The following is a 22573-nucleotide window of genomic DNA, read 5'->3' on the forward strand; positions in this document are numbered from 1 at the left end:
CCTGAGCCATGACCAGAGATCTTTGTCATTGCAAATGCTCTTGTTCCCTGTGGTCCCTCTCACAGCTGCAACTTTAGCTCACCCTCTGCCCCGAACCAAAACCAGGAACTCCTTGAGTGCCCACAATTAGCCAGGTCTGAGGGCACAACGAGCCACAGCCTCTGACCGAGTCTGGTCAGCACACCCGAAGCTGAGGTTGCTACCCAATGTAGCTGCCTTCAGGGCTTATTGTTTGTTGATTTGCTGTATCTGCTCTGCCTGGAGGTATTTGCACTTCAGTCTGGCCAAATCAGTGCCCTGCCACATTGGGTGCTTCCTTACATCCTCCCACAACTTGGTTTTACCACAACTTTTAATTATTTCTGCCTTTCAAAGTTCACTTTAAGGTGTTAATTTTTTTTTAATGGGAGAATTTAAAAGAGCCACATAATTTCCTGCCTTATTCTACCATCTTCCCAGAATCCCCCCTGTCCCAAAAAAAAAGTAGCTTAAGATGGCTACTAAAGCACTAACATTTTTGGGACATCCGGTATTTGGTGTGTAGTCATGACAAATAATTAGATGTGCCCAGAATTGAATAGGAGGAAGAAAAGTACACTAGATTGTATTTGGGAAAGGGCAGAGGCTATTAATAATCCCAGTCTGTACACTGGTGCAAAGAGCCATCTCTTTAATAGAAATGCTCCACTATTTGTGTAATTTCCAAGGAAACAGAATTGGAGGTGATGTTAAGGGCAATGGAGATATGTGTGGATGGATACACATCAGATACATTTCCCATCGTATCCTATGCTCAAGAAGTACTGTAAAAGATATTCTTTAAGAAATGTGTAATTACAGTGCTCCAGTGTATTACCTTCTAAACCCAATTTCATGTTGTGGCTTCTGAAGTCATGGACAGTAAACTAGAACAAACTGTTCTAAACAAACAAACAAACCTTAGTACTTTATTGAGTATCTATAACACTAGCTAAAGCTATTTGGAATAGGCTTATCTGTGTCCATGCATAGCTTGCATCCAAATCCCTTGCCCTGTGTCCTGTATATAATCATATCAGATGAGATACCATACGTAAATGCTTGACAATTGTTAAAGCACTATATATATGCTAGCTATTATTATTGTTATTTTTAAGCCATCTCCCATTCTCCTCCTATCCCACGGCATTTGAAGACATAACTCTGCTTTCTTGTTCCTCTCATATGCTATTCAGTCATAGCACCTGCTATGTGCTAGGCACTGTGCTAAGTACTAGATCTACAAAGAAAGATAAAAATCAGTCCTTGTTCTGGAGAAACACACAATCTAATGGGGGAGACAAGATGCAAATAACTGTACAAATAGGCTATATATACTATAAATAGGAAATAATCAATAGAAAGAAGACAGTACAATTAAAAGGTATTGGGAAAAGCTTCTTGTAGAAGGTGAAATTTAAGCTCTAGGAATTGAAGGAAGTCATTCAGACATCCTTTGTGGATATTTTGTCTTAATTGTTCTTAATTGAAACTTGCATAGTCTTGCACATGCCCAGTCTGAGTCAAAGCTTTGTTACAATGGCAACTGTCCTACTTACTGAACCTATAAATCGTGACTTTGAGTTATTCTTGGTTCGTTCTTAGTTCATTTTGGATTAAATGAAATTGCATTCTTGTGCTCTCTCTAGTAGCTATTTGTCCTTTCCAGCTATCTTGTTTATCTCCTGTGTCAGTTTCTGAGATAAATGACCCCATTTCTCTCCCTGTCTGATCTCTCCTTATGCCCTTAGCGTGACATGGTAAAATAACACATTTTTACATGTAACTACCTATGTAAATAAATTCTGCAGCCTTCTTCCTTATATGCCTGGACTAGCTTTTATCTCAGGTCTTCTCTGCTCCAGTGCTTAACCAGTTTTGACCCCTACTCATTGTGCACACTAGTGCCCACGAAATGTGAAAAGGTCTAGAAGAAGGTCTCTATTAAATTGGTTGGATTTTCTGTGAAATATCCATAAAATAACATGCACACAAATCATATAGGATGAGAAGATGTACATGAGATGTGAAGTCCCCATATTGATGAGTTCATGGATCCATTAAAATATTGAAGTAAATAAATAGCTTTGGCCAGACCCCAAATCATGAATACTACCGTGTTATAAACACTGATGATATACAGAGATTGCCTGCAAACTATACTTCAATAAGCTCTGAATATATGAGTTTCAGAATTGGAAGAGACCTTAGTATCCATTTAGTACAAAACTTCCATCTACAATATATTTGAGAAACTGTCAGCCAACCTTTGCTTGAAGACCTTAGGTGAGACTACCTTTCACCTCTTGAAGCAACTCATTCCAATTCTGTATATCGCTAGTTGCTAGGAAGCTTTGACTTACTTCAAGCCTAAATTTGATTTGTAATTTCTAATGCAAACTCAAGTCAACATTAAGAACTGACTATTCATAAAATATTTTATTAGGTGCTAGATATGCAAGAATGAAACCTTCCCCCATTCTGCTGGGGGAATATAACATGTAAGTAAGTATAAAATATATTCAAAGAGAGAGGAGAAACCCTAATAATGGGGGGACCAGGATTATATATGCCTCATGTAAAAGGTGTCGCCTGGTCTTTGCTTTGCTTTGAAGGAAGCTTGGGATTCTAAGAGGTAGAGGTGAGGAGGAAATGCATTGGAGACATGGGGATGGGGGAGAGACCATTTAGTGCAGAGGCCATGAAGCAGGAGGGGAGAAAAGCAGAGAAACCAATGTGACTAGAGCGGAGAAAGCAGGAAGGGAATGATACAGAATGAAACTAGGAAACGAGGGGAAGCCAGGTTGTTGAGGGCTTTAAATGCCAGGTGAGGAGTTTGTATTTTACTTTAGAGGCACTGGGGAACAGTGATGATTTTTGAGTAATGGAATGACATAGCCAGATACTGGCAGTCAACATGGTAAAGTGGAAAGAACTTTGAAACTGGAGTCAGAAGACTTGGGTCCAAATGCCACTTTGAATACTCACTATCCCTGTACTCTTGGATAAGTCACTTAGCCATGTTTGACCTCAGTTTCTTTATCTGTAAAATGGGCCAAATGGACTAGATTTGTATTTCTCCTCCCCACCAGGTCCCTTCCAGATGTATTTCCCGTAATTTGTGATTTAATAATGTCATTTTGGCAGGGAAGGAAACCAATTAGGAGACAATTGTTCTAGTCAAGATAAGAGATAGGTCCAAACTCAGGTAGAGGCTGTGTGAATAGAAAGAAGGGGCAGATAGGCAAGATGTGGAGGTAGAATTGTGAAGACCTAGCAACTGAGTAGATATTGTGTCTAGGTGATGAAAAAGAGGGGAGAGTTGGGGATGACTCCAGTGTTGCAGACCCGAGTGACTTGAAAGTATGGTGGTGCCTTTATTTTTTTATGTATTTTATATGCATATGTATAAATAGAAGTGTGTGTGTGTGTGTGTGTGTCTGTGTGTGTGTGTTTTCTCCCAATTAGGACATAAGCTCCTTAAGGGCAAGAAATGCTTTTTCTTGTCCTTAATTTCCCCTGCACTTGACACAATAACTCTCATATAGTAAGCCCTTAATACGTGCTTGGTGGTGATTGCTTGATTGCACACCAGGCACCTGAAGGCTGAGATTTTGCCTGTACACGTGGCCCCTTCAGAGCAATCCCTCTGCTGCCATGGGGGCCAGAAGTAAAGGCCTCAGGTAGCTGTGACATACAATCTTTACTTCTACTCTTGACCTTTAGGGCCAACCCTCAAATACTTGCAGACATCTCTGATATTCCCTTCTAAGGCTTCTCTTACGCTGAATATTCATGGTTTCTCCAACCAGCCTTCATATGGTAAGAACTCAAGGCCCTTCACCATCCTGTTTGCCCTTCTCTCTTATCTTCCAGCTCATCAATTGCTTTCTAAAAATGGGGTGTCCACAGCTGATTTTGTACAAGTACGATGAGACCCTGTTTGCCTTCTTTCTGGATTCGATGCCTCTTAATGTAGCCTCAGATCACCGTAGCTTTCTGCTGGCCATGTCACTGGGGACTCATTAAGCTTGTAGTGTACAGTCTTCAGATCTTTTCAGCAGCACTTCTGCCTGGCCAGGCCTTCCCCATTGAACTCCAGTGGAAAACTTTTCATCTCTAAGATTCCCAGGAATTCTATTAAATTCCCTCTGATTAGATTCCACCCAAGAATACTGGATATTGGCCATCAGGATATCTTTGAGTTCTGAGTGTCATTCAGGTTGGTAATTATCCCTCCCAGCTTGGTTCCATCTTTCAGTAAGTTGCCAGGTTTTGTCCGTTGTAACTCCACAGCCTCTTTTGCATCCATCTCCTCCTCTCTGCTCCTAGAACCTCTCGCCCTCATTTCTGGCTTGAATGCCTTTTGCCTGGATGGTTAGAATTGCCTCTACAATTTATCCTTCATCTAGCTGCCAGATTTCTATTCGTCAAACAAACATGGCATTGTCATCCCTTTCTCAATTATCTTTAATGGTTCCCTTTTACTTCTAAGGTTAAAATCCAAACAGAAAAGTACTCTGGCTCTTAGCCAGATGTTTAAAGCTCTCCACAAACTGATTCTCACCTATCTTTCTGGGCTTCTTTTGTATTATTTCCCACCATTAATTCTTTGTTTTAGTTAAACTGGTCTAGAAAGCTTTTTCTCCTGCATAATATTCTCTTTCCTGACCCTGTGCCTTTACTCAAATGGCCCCTGTGCCTGGTAAGCAGGCCCTTTTCTTGTCTTGGCCTCTTAGAATCCCTGTCTCCCTTCGGAGCTCAGCACACCTGCCAGCACTTCCCTCTTGAAATTCCTCTTTCTTGACTCCTCTATTTGTTATATCTGAGTAGAAAGTAAGTCTTTTGAGAGTAAGATCTTTAGTTTTTTGTTTTTGTTTCCAAATCACCTCATAGTGCCTTGATCTTGATTAATACTTAATGATATTTATTGAATCACATTTTAAAATTCCATAAGGATGCCATCTCTAGCTTAATCCAAAGTTATTGATGACAGTATTAAACAACATAAGGACAACCATAGATCCCTGAGGCAGTCCCCAAAGAACTTTGTCCAAGCTGTCATCTAATCATGAATGACTTTTCCTTTGGTCCATCTATTCAACCAATTTTGAATCCACTAATTATATGTGATCTAGCCTATACCTCTCTACCTATTCATTTAAAAATTTACATTTGGAGACTTTGCTAAAATGCTATGCTAAAATCCAGACAAACTATATTTACAGTATTCCACTAATTAACCAGGTTTATAAGCATGTCAAAATACGAAATAAAACTTGCCTGTTATGACCTTAACTTGATATTATTATTGCTTTATTTTATAGTTCACTATCTCTTTAATAATACATCCTACAGTATTAATATGAATCAAAGTAAAGCTGTAGTTTTCAGACTCTATTCTCTTCCTTTTTTTTTTTAAATCATTACATCATCTATTCTTACTCAATCCTATGGTACCCTTTCTAGTTCTTTATGATTCTTCAAGTATCATCATTGCTGGCTGCAGTAATGGGGGGCCAGGGATCAATAATCTCACCTGACAGCTCTTTTCAGTATCTAAGTATATAGTTCATCAGTGTAACTTGAACTTGTTAGGGAGCAGGATTTTCTTATTTCTTTATTTATCTTGGGTATCAACACCCTCAACAGCCATTTTTATTCTCTTCATTCTATTCTAAACTACCTTCTCCTTGTTAGACCAAGCAAAATGAGAGGTGATCAACTCATCCTCCTCTCTGCTACCAGTTATTATCATATTCACCATCTGCTTTGCACATAGATGGTGCTTGACAAATGTAGATTGATTGGTCAGCAGAAACCCTATGTTTTCTTTTAATTAATTTTCTTCTATGTAAAAGAAGTTATCTTGATTTTGTTTATTTGTTTTTTCTTTCATTCGGAACATTAAGCTCAACACTATTCTTATATGCTAATGATAGGCTATTGTATTTATTCTAAGTTGTCTTTCCCAAAGGATACAGAGTGCAGGGCTTGGAGTCCAGAAGACTCAACTTCCTCAGTTCAAATCTGGCCTCAAATACTTCCTGTCTGTGAGAACCCGGCAAAGTCACTTAACCCTGTTTGCTCAGTTTACTCGTCTGTAAAATCCTTCAGTATCTTTGCCAAGAAAACCCCAAGAAGGGGTCACAAAGAGTTAGACATGACTGAAAATGACAGAACAAGTCTTCCTCTGCTTTCTTCCTCTGACATTTTTTTTTTTAAATCTGAGTTGGTTCCTGAATTTCATGGATATCTTAAGACTTAGACCACCTTTGCCTGTTATAAATATCATTTACTTGTTAAGACTGTAATTTTTTATATAGCTTTCTGGGTTCCTTCTGGCAGTAACATTTGTGCCCATATATGTCACTCGAAGTTGATAATAATCATTGCCTTAGACAAAAGATGATATTAAAAAACAAAAGAAAATAAAACAAACAAACAAAAAAACTTAGTATTCTTTTTCCTGATAAGAATATGTGTTTTCTTCCCAGGAAGGTCAAACTTATGTTGGCAGAGAAGATGCTTCAACAGAACAAGATATTGGTAAGAAATCTATAGCACATCTTTCTTTCCTTTTAGCTATATTACTTAACATGTAAGCAATGAATGAGCTTTCGTTGATTGATTTGAATTTGAGTTGGTATAAGTAAATAGCCTGCTTTTTAAACTATATTTACATTTTTGTTATTTTGAAACCTGCCTTAAAGCTGTAACATAGCAGTTCTAATTCAAAATAAATGAGTAAACTTACACCCACCCACTTTTTTGAAAGTACTCAGGAAGATACTACCCTGAGAACAACAATTACTACAGCTGTAGCAATAAAAACAATAATGATGGCTAGGATTTACATAGCATACTTACTATGTGTCAGGCACTGCTAAATGTTTTACACAACAATGCTGGGAGTTAGGTACCATCATTATCACCATTTTATATTTTAAGAAACAGGTAAATGGAGGTTAAGTGGCTTGCTTAAGGTCACACAGCTAAGTAAATGAAGTGGGATTAGAACTCTTGTCTTCTTGACTTCAGGCCCAGTGCTCTATCTGCTGTGCCACCTAGTTGCCTTATATTATTGATAATTTGCAATTTTTACGAACAGTTCTGGCAAAGCTAAATCATGACATCTTGAGAGTAAAGATATAGACGATGTGAACACCAGTGCCTAGAGTAATTATTTCATACTTCAGTAATCCCTCTTCTCCCCACCCCACCTCCCAAGAAAAAAAAAAGAAAAAGAATCTGTGTTTTGACTATACTAGTGCAGATCACAACCAATTTTGTCTTGGTCTTTGTGATAGAACAGTTTCAAAACAACAACAGACCAGACCTAGTCATCTACCCTCAAGTGATGAACCTTGTTAGATTTGACTTGGATAATCTTGGACCACAGAAACTATCCATTGCTAAGCCTATCAGCAGAGCTTTTCTAGCATATAATATCGATTCTGAACTGGTGTTCCACTGGTATAGTTATAGAACTTAGGTTCAGATCCGCATCACAATAAAATGTGAAAGGAAGGCTTCAGTGGAGGATCTTAAGAAATTGTCTGTAACTTCCACAAAAATGATGCCATCCTTTTTGATTTTTGATAGATGAGTCTGCCAGATTTATTATATCATAAGGCTAATCAGCAGGCATTTATTTTCCCCAGTTCTCCAGAACCCTTAGCATTCCCATCTTTTCTGGATCATTCCCAAGAAGAAAGTTCTTTCACAAGTGCTACAGACTGTGACCCTTGAATGTGGCTTCAGTCCACTTTTCTTTGGGTTTTTTGGAATAGTGCCGTATCATTCCTTGAACATCCTAAGCATAACTGCGAACTACCCCTGGGATCCTGCTTTTGAGATATAGAAAGTGGGGTTGCTCTTTTGGCTGCATCGCTCTCCTCTTGCCTCCAGTTTAGTAGTTAATTCACGGGCTTTCCTGTCGCTTTATATGGCAATGAAAAATCATCAAAATGACAAAAAGTATGGTAGGAAAAAAAAACAAGTATAGCACTATTTTAGCTCAGAAAATTAAAAATAATCATTTTAAAAAAGATTATTTTCCTAAATATGTAATTCCCACACTTATTTTATACAATTATCTGCAGCTATCTTCTATATTCTGAAGTGTGTTACAAAATTCGTAGGTACTGGTAACATAATACTTTGAATGTCCTTTAATTAAAGTTTTATATAGTCTAGAATCATAAATCTGGGTGGCACCTTAAAGATTAATCTATAATCCATTCCCATTTTGTGCAGATTATGAAACTGGAGCCCAGAGGGGTGAAGGGATGGACCCAGAGTAACACAGCTAGTTAGGAGCAAAGTTAGGATTTGAATCTGGGTCTCATGCTTCCCAGGCCCCTGCATTTTGTACCATACTCCCGGCTTCCATTTTATAGAACACATTTGTAGAGCTCAAAGGGATTTTTAAGATCAAAGAAAATATTGTAAATCCATACAGGAGGGACAGAAGAGAAGAGCTGGTATAAAAGAAAACATCTTCCTCATTATTTGTTGATTTGTTTCACAATACAGTTCTTCACGGCCTGGATTTGGAAAGTGAGCACTGTGTCTTTGAAAATGTCAATGGAACAGTGACTTTAATACCACTGAATGGATCTCAATGCTCTGTGAATGGGATTCAGATCCTAGAAGCTACACACCTGAATCAAGGTATTTGGCTGAGGACCTTTTCCCTAGTGCCTAGTAATGTTTTATTATTATGTGTATTGTAAAAAATAGAGTAATAAATAATAGTGTTTATTCTTATTAATAATAAACAGTAATATTTATTGTTGTATCATATGTTATCTATGGATAAGAATGTAATTAGGCAATGAAATTTTATCTTAAATTTGTTAACTGGTTTTGTGGGAATATAATAGAACGTTTTTTTTTTTAAATCTTTTTTTTTTCTTGAGTTTCTTGAGTTTCTTTGAGTTAGGATTTCCTCCTATTTAATACTGAGCATGTCCATGAACAACTAGAAAATGGCTCAGTGGATAGAGTGCCTGGCCTGGAGTCAGGAAGAATCCTTTTTCTGAGTTCAAATCCAGCCTCAGACACTTACTAGCTATGTGACCTTGGGCAAGTTACTTAACCCTGATTGCCTCCATTTCTTCATGTGTAAAATTATGTGGAGAAGGAGGTAGCAGACTACTCCATCACCTTTACCAAGAAAACCCCAAATGAGGTCATGAAGAATTAGGCATAACTGAACAACAAATGTCTAGAACAGAACTCATCCTCACCCTTTCCCCTTGTACCCCATCTCTGTATTTTTCTATTTCTGCTGAGAGCACCACCAGTCTTCAAGTCATTCGTGTTTCAAACATTGACTCATTTTCTACTTTCTCTTCTCTTTCGGCTTCTCCCTGCCGTTATCAAAACCATCCAAAGTTTTGTTCATTCTGCCTGCACAATGTCTCTCGCATCCATCTCCATGTCTTCCGTCACCAGGCTGCTGCCAGTTCAGGCACTCATCACCTCTTGCCTTGATGGCTGCAATGACCTCTTGACTGGTCCACCTGCTTTCAGTCTTTCCTCCCTGCAATCCATTTTCTACATAGCTGCCAAATAAATATTCTCAAGTTCTGGGTCAGGCCAGATCACTCCTGCTCAGAACTCTTCAGTGACTCCTTATTATTGCCTCAAGGATGAATTACAAACTCCTTCAACCTGTCATTTAAAGCCTTCCACAATCTGGCTTCCAGAGTTATTTCTTCTTCACATTCTTGATGTTCTAGCAAAACTGGCTTACTTGATGTTTCTAGAGATTGGCATTCCATGTCCCACCTTTCCACAGGCTGCTCCCCTGTGATCTATTATCTCCCCGTGGCTACCTCTTAGAATCTCTAGCTTCCTTCAAGACTTAACTCAAGTAGCACTATGTATAGGATTCCATCCCCTCCTCCAGTTGTTAATCCTTCCTGAATCTCCTTATATTTACTTGTCTGTGTAATTTTGGCCTACTTTCTGTTTAATGTAAGAATCTTGAAGGCTGATATTATTCTGTTTTTATTTTCATACTCCCAGTGTTGTCTATGGTGTTTTACATGTAGTATTAACCTAATAAATGATTGCTGAATTTAATGTTAACCCTTATTGCATCAGTGAATTCAAAGTGACCATGTATATGTATTTTTTAAAAAAGTTGTCCCGTCCCGCGGGACATCAACAGACGTCCGGACCTGTAAAAGAAGGAGGGGAGCAGGGGACACGGGAAATGGAGACAAGACAGGCTTTCTGATCGAGTCTCGTTTATTGAAGGCAAGCTCAGGGTAGTTATACACACCGTAAGAGGGAGTGGGGGAGTTCCACCACCGGTATACGGGCGGGGTATTCCAGGAAGAGGTACAGCTTTGTCCGTAATTTGTTCTTATCACAAGGACCACCAAAGGTATAGGGATATTCCAGGAAGAGGTAGTAATTTGTTCTTATCACAAGGAGGCCTTGACAACTGCAACCTAGTAATTTTCCAGAGGTCATACTGGGCCTGTGGTCCCTTACATGTCCCCCTTTTCTTTCCTTAAGAGGGAAGGTTTAGCAGAGGGGTTTGTGCCTGTCTTAGGTTGTCCCGAGGAGTGGGAGACTGTTGCCCGTCATGGGGGCAATATGCAAGGCAATGCCCCTGGCTTAGGTCAGACTCCCCTCAGGGGGATCTTACCCGTCATTGGCTAACCAAACCAGCGCTCAGACTAATCCTTGGGACCGGCCAATGTCGGTATAAAGATCAGGGTTGCCAGTATCCAGCCGACAATAATGGACCTGAATAGGTTTGGACAAGGCCTTGTCCAGCTGTTGTTTGACATAGGAGGTGATCTTCCGGAACACCCAAGGACCGAAGGTTAGAGCTAATAAAAACACAAACATAGGCCCTACAAGAGGTAAAATATAAGGAAGAAAGCCATGAAGATTACTTAAAAAAGGATTTTCAAACAGTTCTCTCCGACGCTTGACCAGATCATCCTGTAATTTCTTTATCTTGTCCCGGACTACACCGGACTTATTAGCATAGAAGCAACATTTCTCCTGTAAGGCCAAGCATATACCCCCTTGTTCGGCTGTCAAGAGATCCAATCCCCTTCTGTTCTGCAAGACCACCTCGGCTAGAGAGTCGATCTGGTCCTGGAGATCACTAATAGTTCCTGATAAGGTTTGGATATCATCAATGAGCTGTGCAGAGAGTTTATTATAGGAGTGTATGGAGACTCCCAAGCCCCCAGACCCTGTCGCAAGGGCTCCCGTAATGCCCAAGCCAACAAGCAAGGGAATAGCAAATACGGCCCTTTTATGTCTTCCAGCCATAAAGTCGAGGCTGGGAACCGGAACAGGCTCGTTCCCCAGAACAATATCCATCTCAGGTAGAACGGAGGCAATGGAGCAATAACCAGTCCAATTTACGGGCAACGCTGGGAACGCCATATTCCCTCCGCAGAGAAAAACATGGCCTAGAGGGGGACACAGAAACTGCTAGTACAAAGGACAGAGGAATAATTCACATGAGGGAGAAAACCCACATCAATGGAGACAGAGGCATTGGGAGTGGTACCCTCAAAGCAGGGGGCTACAAAGAGTGACTGATTCAAAGGGATCGGTTGAATCCTAAAAGGGAGGTGAGGAGATCGTTGCCAGCCGGGGCATCAAAACCAGCAAGGCAGACCCTCAGGACAGCCAGGAGGTACCAGCGTAGGGGTGATCGTTTTCCAAGCATTTCCTGTAGATAAAGAAAAGAAATATTTCTCAGAGAGGTTTGTCCTCCCTGGAAGGAAGGTTAACTGGAGGCAGAGAAGCCATTTCACAGGAATCAACTTGCTTTACAAGCCTCTCAGGAAGCCAGCGAGCAGATTGTTTTTCTTTAATATATATGCAGACCGAACCCCGACCCCAAATAAGAACAGGGTCGGGACCCTGCCACTGGTTAGTAAAGGGATCTTTCCACAGTACTTTGGCATAATTGTGCTGGGATTCGGGGTACCAAAACCTATCAGCCGCTGATTTGCCAGTATCATCCAACTGAAGAAAATTTAATATGAAAAGAGCATGGCTGACCAGGTTCTGAGGGGATCCTTTGACCGGGTAGAATGCCCCTCTTCGAAGTTTGGTAATAGTGTTTTTTAAGGTTTGATGGGCCCGTTCCACAATACCTTGCCCTTGAGGATTATAAGGAATGCCCGTGACATGAGAGATACCAAGGGTGGCACAGAAGGAGCGAAAAGCTGTGCCAGCATAACCAGGGCCATTATCAGTTTTAATAGACTCGGGCTTGCCCATAACAGTGAGGCAAGAGAGGACATGAGCTATCACGTGGCGGCAGGCCTCACCGCTCTGCAATGTGGCAGAGAGAAAGCTGCTGTGAGTATCGATGGAGACATGCATATATTTTAAATGACCAAAATCAGAAACATGAGTCACATCCATTTGCCATAGGGCGTTAGGAATTAAGCCACGGGGGTTCACTCCTAAATTGGGGGTGGGGAGAAGGGTCACACATGAGGAACATTGCTTAACAATCTGTCGAGCTTGTTCACGAGTGATTTTGAACAAAAGGCTAAGGGTGGTAGAATTAAGATGATGAAGGGAGTGGGCATGAGTGGCCCTATCCACAGGGGACAGATAAAAAGCTGAAATAGGCATACAGGTGGCGTGGTCAGCGAGGTCATTACCCTCTGACAAGGGACCAGGGAGACCTGAATGTGCCCGCAGATGGCCAAGAAAAAAAGGGGCAGCCCTAGCACGGATGGCAGACTGTACTGAGAGAAATAGCTGAATTGCAGAGGACTTAGGTTTTAGATGGGAGGCTGTTTCTAATAAGGGGACAGAGTGGGCCACATATGCACTATCTGTATAAATGTTCAAAGGAGTGGAAGGAAAAGTTCGGAGGACTACAGAAACAGCAAACAATTCCGCTAACTGGGCAGAGCGATAGGGTGTGGACAGAGGGGTAGCCAAGCCATTGCATGAATATGCAGCGGTCCCAGATGAGGAGCCATCAGTAAAAACTGTAAGGGCCCCTACTAAAGGCTCCGTAGAAGTTAATTTAGGGAAGACAAAGGGGTGTGTGCAAATAAAATGTAACATTTTATGAGCAAGATAATGATTATCTATATTTCCGGGAAATGAGGAAAGCGCTATAGGCCAAAGGTCAGAGGTACGAAAAAGCCAATCAACCTCCGCCTTTGCATAAGGTAGAATGATAGAGTGAGGCTCCTGACCAAAGATCTTAACACTGGTATCTCGGGCTTGAATAATGAGTTCTGCTACTAGATTATAATAAGGAACAACAACCTTGGACGAGGAGGAGGGAAGATGAACCCAGAGAAGGGGAGAGGCCACCTGCCAAAAGACTCCCGTGGGTGTGTGTGAAGTGGCACAGACAATAAAAAGGAATGGAAGGGAATAATCCAGGGCTGACACAAATTGGCCTTGAATGGCTTGTGTGATTAAGTCTAAAGCCTTTTTGCCTTCAGGAGTTAACTGTCTAGGTGATCGGGGGTCTGGGTCCCCCCTTAAAATATCAAACAGAGGTTTCAAATCACCTGTAGTAAGACGGAGATAGGGGCGGGTCCAATTAACATCCCCTAACAACTTTTGGAAATCATTAAGAGTTCTTAAATGACTAGTTCTCAATTTCAGGTTAGAAGGCCTAACTAGGGAACCACGGAGCTCAAAACCGAGGTATGTATAAGGGTCCATGACTTGGATTTTCTCGGGGGAGACCTGCAGACCCCATTCAGCAAGGTTTTGCGAGAGAAAAGCAAAGCAATGGGAGAGGGATTGTGACTCGGGGCTAGCGATTAATATATCGTCCATATAGTGGAGGATATAAAGGGAGGGCCAACGATCACGAGCGGGTTGAATAGCCGCAGCCACAAACTTTTGGCAGAGTGTAAGGCTATTAGCCATTACTTGGGGGAGCACTTTCCACTGAAAGCGTTTCACTGGGCTCTGAAAATTCACAGAAGGCAAAATAAAAGCAAAACGAGCACGGTCAGCAGGGTGCAAAGGAATAGAGAAAAAGGCATCCTTAAGGTCAATAATGATTTTAAAAAATGAGCTGGGGATTGCCACAGGGGAGGGCACACCAGGTTGAAGGGAGCCTTTGATGATCATGGTTCGGTTAACAGCGCGAAGGTCCTGCAAGAGCCTCCATTTTCCCGATTTCTTTTTGATAACGAAAATAGGGGTATTCCAAGGGGAATCGCTATATTCAATCTGGCCAGCGAGGAATTGCTCCCGCACTAGCTCCTCGGCAGCCTCAAGCTTCTCCCTTGGAAGTGGCCACTGATCAACCCACACGGGCACGTCATCCTTCCATAGGATACGGTCTGCGTGGGGTGCAGGAATATCAGCGGCCATCAGAATAAATTTCCCAGACCTAATCTTTCAGGGCAAGGAGAGGCCTCAATGGGAGAACGAATGCCCTGTGAGTTTTTTCCAAGACCTTGGCCAGGTAGGAAACCCTGCCTCAGCATCTGGGAGGTAACAAGATCACTCGGACTGCACATAACCATTCCCATCTGTGAGAGAATATCCCGGCCCCAGAGGTTAAAGGGAAGGCCAGGAATAACATAAGGTTTCACAAGACCAGTGTTATTCTCAGCATCTGACCAGGTCAAAAATTTGGCACTCTGCTCAGGATCTACTGCCTGGCCTATGCCTTTAAGGTTAGTAAGGGCAGAAACTAAAGGCCAGGAAGCAGGCCAGGACTCCTTCCTAAGAACGGTGGCATCAGCACCAGTATCCACAATCCCTTCAAACTGTTTGCCCTCAATCTTTAGGAGAAGCAGGGGCTTTTGGGAGAGAACAGGCTGAACCCAAAAGGCATCAGAGGAGCCGAAGCCGCGCGGGCCACGAGGGGAAGGCCTCTGGGAAGAACCCACGGAATTATCAAGAGGAAGCAAAAGAAGCTGCGCCAGGCGCGTACCCGCCGGAATGGTTTTTGGAACAACAGAGGCGGTAGAAACTATCACCTTGATCTCACCAGTATAGTCATTATCAATTACTCCTGGATGTACAAAAAGGTCAGAGATCGTAGAGGAGGCTCTCCCAAGGAGAAGGGCAAAGAGCCCCGGAGGGCAGGGACCGAATACCCCAGTACCAAGGACCTGAGGTCCCTGGTCTGCACTTAATACTGTGGTGGAGGAGGAATGGAGGTCCAGTCCGGTGCTGCCAGGGGTTGCTCGGGAGAGATCAAAGATTGAGACACAGCCAGCCGAGCGGCCCCAGGGCCGGCCTGTGAGGGGATGAAAGGGGCCTGGGGCTGGCCCCGGAGGAAGTTTCCCTGCTGCGACAAGGGGAGGCCCTCAGCGGAAGTTTTAGAGCGGCACTGAGAGGCCCAGTGACGACCCTTCTTACATCGGGGACAGAGGCCAGGGTGACCAACACGGCCTTGCTTGGTGTTTGGGCAATTTCTAGCAAAATGACCAGGAGTGCCGCAATTAAAACATTTAGGAGAGGCGTTGGGGGGGGCAGCAGCAACAGCCCCAGCAAAGGCATCCTGTAACGCGGCACCTATAGCGGCGCCAATTTGGCGACTGGAGCCAATATCCTGACAGAGGCGGATATAATCAGAAAGAGACCCCTGACGTTTTTGCGGGCGAATGGCGGCCTGACAGGCAGAATTGGCATTTTCAAAAGCAAGCTGCTTGACAAAATCACTGTTGCCCTCAGATGGCCCCAACAGTCTTTCCGCGGCTTCAGTTAGACGACTAACAAAATCAGCGTAAGGCTCCTCAGGCTTCTGGCGGATGGAGGCGATAGAGCTCGTGGCGGGTCCTTTAGGAGGTAACAGCCGCCACGCCTTTCGTGCAGCAGCCTGAATTTGAGCAAAAATTCCGGAAGCAAACTTAGATTGGGCCTCATTAGTATTAAAAGGAGGAAGGCCAGCAAGCATTTCATAAGTCCATTCCGCACTTTCCCCTCCGGCCTCACGATTACGGCGGGCCGCTTCCTTACATAATTCTTTAAATTCAGATTTCCAAAGCACAAAATTTCCTCCACTCAGGGTGGCGCGGGCAAGCTGAAGCCAATCATGAGAAGTGAGCCATAAATGATCAAGGGCATCAAGGATGGAGAGGGTGAATGGGGCAACAGGGCCATAATGAGAGACTGCCTCTTTTAGTGTTTTTAGCGTCTTATACCCGAGGCATCTATATTGCCGGGGGGGCAGCCTCCTCTCCCTCCTCGTCAGTGTCACTTGATGCAGTTTTGTCCTCAATAATGGGAAAAGGAAAAGGGGGGGAGGAAGAGAAAAGACTCCTTTTCTTAGGGAGTAAAGACCGTGCATCTTTAGGGGAAGGGAGGGGGGCCAAAACAGGGGATTCGGATTTGGGTTTGGAGGTTACTGTAGGGGTAGTGAGAGCAACAGCCGGGCCAGGGATGCAATAAGCTAGTTCCAAATCAAGGAGCCGTAGTTCCTTAAGCAGCTGTGCTTTCTCTTTCTTAAACATCAACGTCTGTCGGAGGGACTGAATCTGAGAGGGGAGCGAGGTCAAGGGAGTATCAACAGGCGGAAAAGGGGGAAGAGTATGATAAGAAGGGGGAGCAGAAGGGGGCAGAGGAGCAGGAAGATGAGGGGTTGGGAGTGGAGAAGCAGGAGCAGCGGGCGCGGAAGCAGAGTGCTGTATAGTAGGAAAACATGCAGGAGCGGTACTGAAATTATAGGGGTCATTATAAGAAGCAGCCTCCTGCTCAAGGTCAGCTGCATCAGTAGGATCTAAGGTATCATTTGACCTCTAGACCAAAGCCTTTTGTAAAACAGGATAAATGCGCTCAACTCTCCTACTTTGGGAGGAGAAATCATCTAAGGGCATGTCGATGGACACAGAATCACAATCCTTCCTAGACTCATCCTCTGTTGAGGGTGGGGCTGGTAATGGACAAGGAGGCTCCGGGGGACCTCCGTCTTTTTCACTGACAATCTTACAAACCTCAGTTTCAAAAGGACGTATTTTCAAAATATCATAAATACAATTCCAGTAATTGAACGCAGTAACAGGGACCTTCTCGGGCCCGAAAGTTCTAAAATAATCATTAAGACAATGTCCCACCCGTTTCCATCTTTTCTCATCTATAGTTCCTTCCTGGGGGAACCAAGGACAAACGTCCTTTTAAAAAAACAAAAAATTGTATAGGATCCTTTTTCTTAACCTTTACTCCCCGTGTCTTTAATGAGGCCTTAAGCCCTTCTACAAATTTTTCATGACTACTAGCACCCTGCCCCATTTTGAGAGTGTCTCCTTACCTCAGGTCTCTATTCCGCAGATCAGGCAAATCCACGGCGACCAATTCTCATGTATCGTGACTGCAGTCCTTTTTTCCACAGGAGCACACACCAAAAACCTTTACTCCTTTTAAGGGGGTCTCGGGCCCCACGTTGGGCGCCAAATGTCCCGTCCCGGGGGACATCAACGGAGGTCCGGACCTGTAAAAGAAGGAGGGGAGCAGGGGACACAGGAAATGGAGACAAGACAGGCTTTCTGATCAAGTCTCGTTTATTGAAGGCAAGCTCAGGGTAGTTATACACACCGTAAGAGGGAGTGGGGGAGTTCCACCACCGGTATAGGGGCGGGGTATTCCAGGAAGAGGTACAGCTTTGTCCGTAATTTGTTCTTATCACAAGGACCACCAAAGGTATAGGGGTATTCCAGGAAGAGGTAGTAATTTGTTCTTATCACAAGGAGGCCTTGACAACTGCAACCTAGTAATTTTCCAGAGGTCATACTGGGCCTGTGGTCCCTTACAAAAAGTAGTATTTTATTTATCCATACAAAGACCTGGGCTTCAGGTTTTTACATTTTCTAAAACAGAGAAAATAATTACTTGTGGTGGTGTAGTGAAAAGAGCATTGGACTTTGATTCAAAAGACATAGGTGCCAGCCTTGACTCTCTACCTTACTAGAGGTAATATAACATAGTAAAAAGTACATTGGACTTGGGAGTAAGGAAAACCACCTTTGAGGCCAGGCTTCATCCCATACTAATGATGTGGCCATGGGCAAGTTCCTGAAGCTCTCTGAGTCTCAGTTTTCACACCTGTAATGGGGGTGAAGGGTGCTAATGTTGCTTCAATATATATCTCTTAGGGTTGTCTGAAAGACTTTGCTTTGTAAACTACAACACATCACATGACTGTGAATGGTTCCTACTCTTTTTCACTGTGTGGCTTTCCCCAAGTCCCTTCCCTTCCATAGTCTGTTTCTCAATGTGTAACATGAAGGCTTTGGGCTGAAATCTTTCTCTGCCTTTCAGCTCACCCCTGGGGGTTTGGGGGTGGGGGATCCTGATCATCTTTGCCCTGAAGAATGCCTTTCTGATCTTTGTTCACGGTCAGAGCTGCCAGCACCATTATCCCCATTCTTTGAGTTCTCCACCTTCAGGGCTTTCATCTTCACACCCTCTTTTTCCCCTTTGATAGTTTTTGTTTTTGTTTTTTGGCTCATAGGGACTCCAGGAATCTCTGGGATGTTCTTGTTGTTCCATTTATGGTTTGGGATCAATCAGTGGGGCTCTGTGGCCTAACGTGACTGCCATGGCTAACATTATTGCTATGGAATAACTGACATTTATATAACCAATTGCTTTACATATCATATCATTTGACACTAAAACCAACCCTGGGAGGTAGGTCTTAGGTATTATTATCCTCAATTTACAGATGAAGAAAATGAGGCTTAGAGAGGAGAGATGACTATTGATGGTCACATAGCTCTTAAGTGTCAGCAATGAGATTCACAAGCATGATAGGACTGGGGTTCTCTCAAAATGCCATCGTCTCCTTGATGCATACCCATGCTGCATCAGGGCAAGTAAACGCTCTTTTTGTTAGTGTTCAGTGACTTGTGAGTGCCTCATTTTCTTTCAGTGTTGAACCTGAACTTAAAGGCAATAGGCGTCAGACCAATCCCAAACAAGATCCCAGCTCTACTGACTCTGTAGCTAGCTTTCTTTTTTCTCTACACCACATTGACTTTCTTATTTCCCAAAATCCAGTGTCATAAAAGATGCTATAGCCTACAATCCACCTACAAGTTTGGGATTACCTGCACTCAGATTTAGGATTTACCTTTTATCCTACTTTCTCATCTCCAGAAATTTTTATTCTGATACCTCATTGTATTATAAACGTGATCCTTGGTGTTTAAAGGCTATTCTAGCAGAACCCAAGCTATGGCATATTGTATCACACGTGAAATATTTCAAGTATGGTAATGGAAATAGGCAGTCTGCTTTCTGAGGACCTATCTAGCCTAAGTGTGGAGAGATTCAGCATCAAGATTTCAGCCACGTGACGACAAATCCTTTGACCTTGGCAACTTGTGGAATAAAATATAAAATAATACAAAATGGCCCTCAACCTTGTGTTGCTTCCTTCTGCTCTTGCAGTGACAGTGGTCAAGTGATAGAAAAAGAAGGAGAGAGCGCTATGAATCAGTTATTAAACTCTCTGTAAGCTATTACTTAGCTGTTCTTTCTCCAAATATGAGGTCCTTATCTAACACTGACCAGTAAGTGAACATAATACTGGAGGAACTGTACCAATCTTGAAATTCTCACTTTATATCCAAGCAAAAGAAAGAAACAAGTTGTAGTTTAATGGAAGGAATAGATCATAGCCTTTCCTTAGGGAGACAGATCAAGGATTTGGCAGAATTGGTTTTATTATGTACCCAAAAACAACAGGAAACAGTCATTTTATAAAACATTCAGTCAACTCATAATATTTTTATGATATTTACCAAGAAAAACTCCATGAAAATAATTGCAACTTATGCACCAGAATCTTCTCAAAAGATCAGAAAATCAGTTAATAAGTATTAAGTACCTATTATATGTCAGGAATTGTTCAAGGTGTTGAGGATTCGAATACAAAAGCAAGCAATTCATTGTACTCAGGTAGCTTGTGTTCTACAGGGATGAAGAGATAGAGAAATTCTATGACAAGTTTAATTAGATCCTCCAGATTAAATCAATATGTAAGTATATGATGCTTGGGGACTTCAATGAAAAGTTGAAAATAATGGAGGATCTCAAGAAATATATTGTAAATAGGGGTCAGGAGTAAGGAATGAGAGAGTCTAAAGACTTGTAGACTATACTGAAGCCTGATGAAATAATTATGTGTTGATCATGGAAAGTACTGAATAGCTTCATCAGATGATATATTAACAAAGAGGAAATAGTTAATGGAGGAAGAGAATAATTCTTGATTTAGTTATTTGCCTATAATCAGACCGCTATCTTTTTAGAGGAAAGACCAAAATTAACACAAAGGTAGAATGAGAAAAAGATATTATATAAAATTGAAATAATGCAATTGACCTATTCATATAATCAACATTCCACATTAAATCACATTTTTTTCCATCATATAGTTGATTTAGAAATTCATAGAGTACAGTCTTCCATAGTATGTAATGCTTTTTAAATATTTTTAATAAAAAAAGAATTTGATTAAGTAGAGCAAAATAGATGGAGGAAAATGGGTTTAATTACTTTCAAGAAATTGCAAAACTCCTTTAATGGCTTCGAACTTCTTTGAGGAACAGAAACTTGTCTTTTTAATATGAAAGTTCTACTAGTGTTGTTCTGTGGCTCTGAGTAATAGAATACTACAGTCTCCAAAAAAATTAAACGTGAGTATTACACAAAGGATAATGGAGAATAGCTTGATTACCATGTGATATATGTGATCAGGCAATAGCTTATTACAGATATACAGTTTTGAAGAAGAAGGATAGTAAATTACATCATTAGGGAAAGTGTGATGAGCTAGAGTTTTGTCAATAATGAGGGATAACCAGTGATTGGTTCATGTGACCTATTAGTCAATCAATAGTCAGTGGACCTCTGTTAAACACCTAATGTGTGCCAGATACATAGTAGGGGATACGAAAAGAAAGAAAATCTCTGCCCTCAATGTAATAAGGGAAGACAATACACAGAAGAAAACTGAAAGCGGTGGGGTGAGGAGAGGTATCTGACACGAAGGCATGTTGGATAAATCAAAGAAATCCAAAATGGGTATTGCCAAGTGGTCCCTCTCCTTAAATGGAAGCATTTATAACTCCTCACTTCAATCAGAGGGTATTGATCAGGCATGAGTAACAAGGCTGTTTACATTGCACTGCAAAATGATGAAATTTCCCAATTATGTTTACCTGGAGCATGGTGGTGAAGCCAAAGAAATCCAAAATGAGTTTAGCCTGGTGAGAAATCAGGAGATGTCAGACTCTGCTATCCTTGTGGAGTCAGAAGAAGTCAAGGAAATCTCCTAGCATTTGGGTAGAAAACCCATAACAAACCTAACAGTCAAGAGCTACACCAGATAGAAAGGCATAGATTTTTGCTTATTCTTGACTGTAAAAAAAAATGAGGTGGGGAGGCACATTGTTAGTAATTGTGAAAATACTTTCAGGGTTTCAGTGGATGACATAAGCTCAATATGGGTTAGCAGTATAAAGTGGCAGCCAAAGAAGATAATGGGATCTTGAGCTTCATTAAGGGAGACATCACTTCTAGAAATGGGGAGGTCATAGTCCCACTTTTCATCAGTAAAATTACATGCTGTTTTGGACAGTGTGTCCTAGTGGATAGAGAACTGACCTTGAAGTTTACTAGACCTGGGATCAAGTTCTGCCTACAGTTAATACTGGCTGAGTGACCCTGGGCAAGTCACTTAACCTCTGTGCTCCAGGCAGTGCTTAGATTATAATTAGACTAAAATTGTAAGATTATAAATAACAGAGAAGGTTCCCAACTGCATTGGTAGAGGGAGTTTCCTCTACCGGTGAGATCCCAGGTTCAGTTCCTGTCCCTGTCTGCACACCATGTTTCAGAAGGGCAGGTTAAGCTAGAGAATATCCAGAGGTAGGTAGTTGGGAGTATGAAGGGCCTGGAGGACATCTCATCTAAGGATCAGTTAAAAGAACTGGACATGGTTAGTTTAGAGAAGACTCCAGGGACATGATAGCTGCCTTCAAGTATATGGAAGCCTATGACATGTTCTGTTTTGTTCTGTAAGGCAGGAGCAGGAATAAAGGGCAAATGGTGCAGAGTGCTCAATTTAGGTATGATGTCTGGAGAAGTCCAAAGTGGAATGAATTGCCTCAAAAGATTGTGGGTTCCCTCTCTTGGAAGTTTCTCAAGAAGATGCTGAATAACTACTTCTGTGATGTGCTGTAGTGGGGATTCTGCTCACATATAGTTCTGTGAGATGCCTACCAAAGACCCTTTCAATGTGTAATTAGGTGATTTTGGGGAGGAAACATCCAGATTGATGTAATCCCAGGTCCCTTTGAGTATTTGAGAACAGCTACTTGAACCTCCAAGTTACTATCATTATCTTTTTGGACTTAGCAAGAACAAAGTTCCTGTCCTTCAATTCTCTCACTGCTTATAGACTACAAATTATTTTTATTCATTGACTTTTGCCCTCACCTGACCTTTCATATGAACAATGCAAGTCCATTAAAACATTCGTTGTAAGCCTAAAAATGATTGGAGCTAAAAACTTTTCCTTAATATTAATGATTAAAGTCACTGTATGGCT

The 22573-nt window shown here is 41.9% G+C and overlaps 1 protein-coding gene across 3 annotated transcripts in view; it reads left to right on the forward strand.

The window, feature by feature from the left end:
* The window catches only part of KIF16B (kinesin family member 16B), a 370094-nt gene that overhangs the window by 170264 nt on the left and 177257 nt on the right, over nucleotides 1-22573 (forward strand). For all 3 annotated transcript variants that reach the window (XM_027840333.1, XM_027840334.1, XM_027840332.1), the window contains exons 14-15: nucleotides 6516-6567; nucleotides 8557-8694. In XM_027840333.1, the coding sequence (XP_027696134.1) occupies nucleotides 6516-6567; nucleotides 8557-8694 (190 nt within the window). The remainder of the gene's footprint in view (nucleotides 1-6515; nucleotides 6568-8556; nucleotides 8695-22573) is intronic.

Source organism: Vombatus ursinus, unplaced genomic scaffold (genome assembly GCF_900497805.2).
Source record: "Vombatus ursinus unplaced genomic scaffold, bare-nosed wombat genome assembly UNPS02014841.1, whole genome shotgun sequence".
NCBI classification, from domain to species: domain Eukaryota; kingdom Metazoa; phylum Chordata; class Mammalia; order Diprotodontia; family Vombatidae; genus Vombatus; species Vombatus ursinus.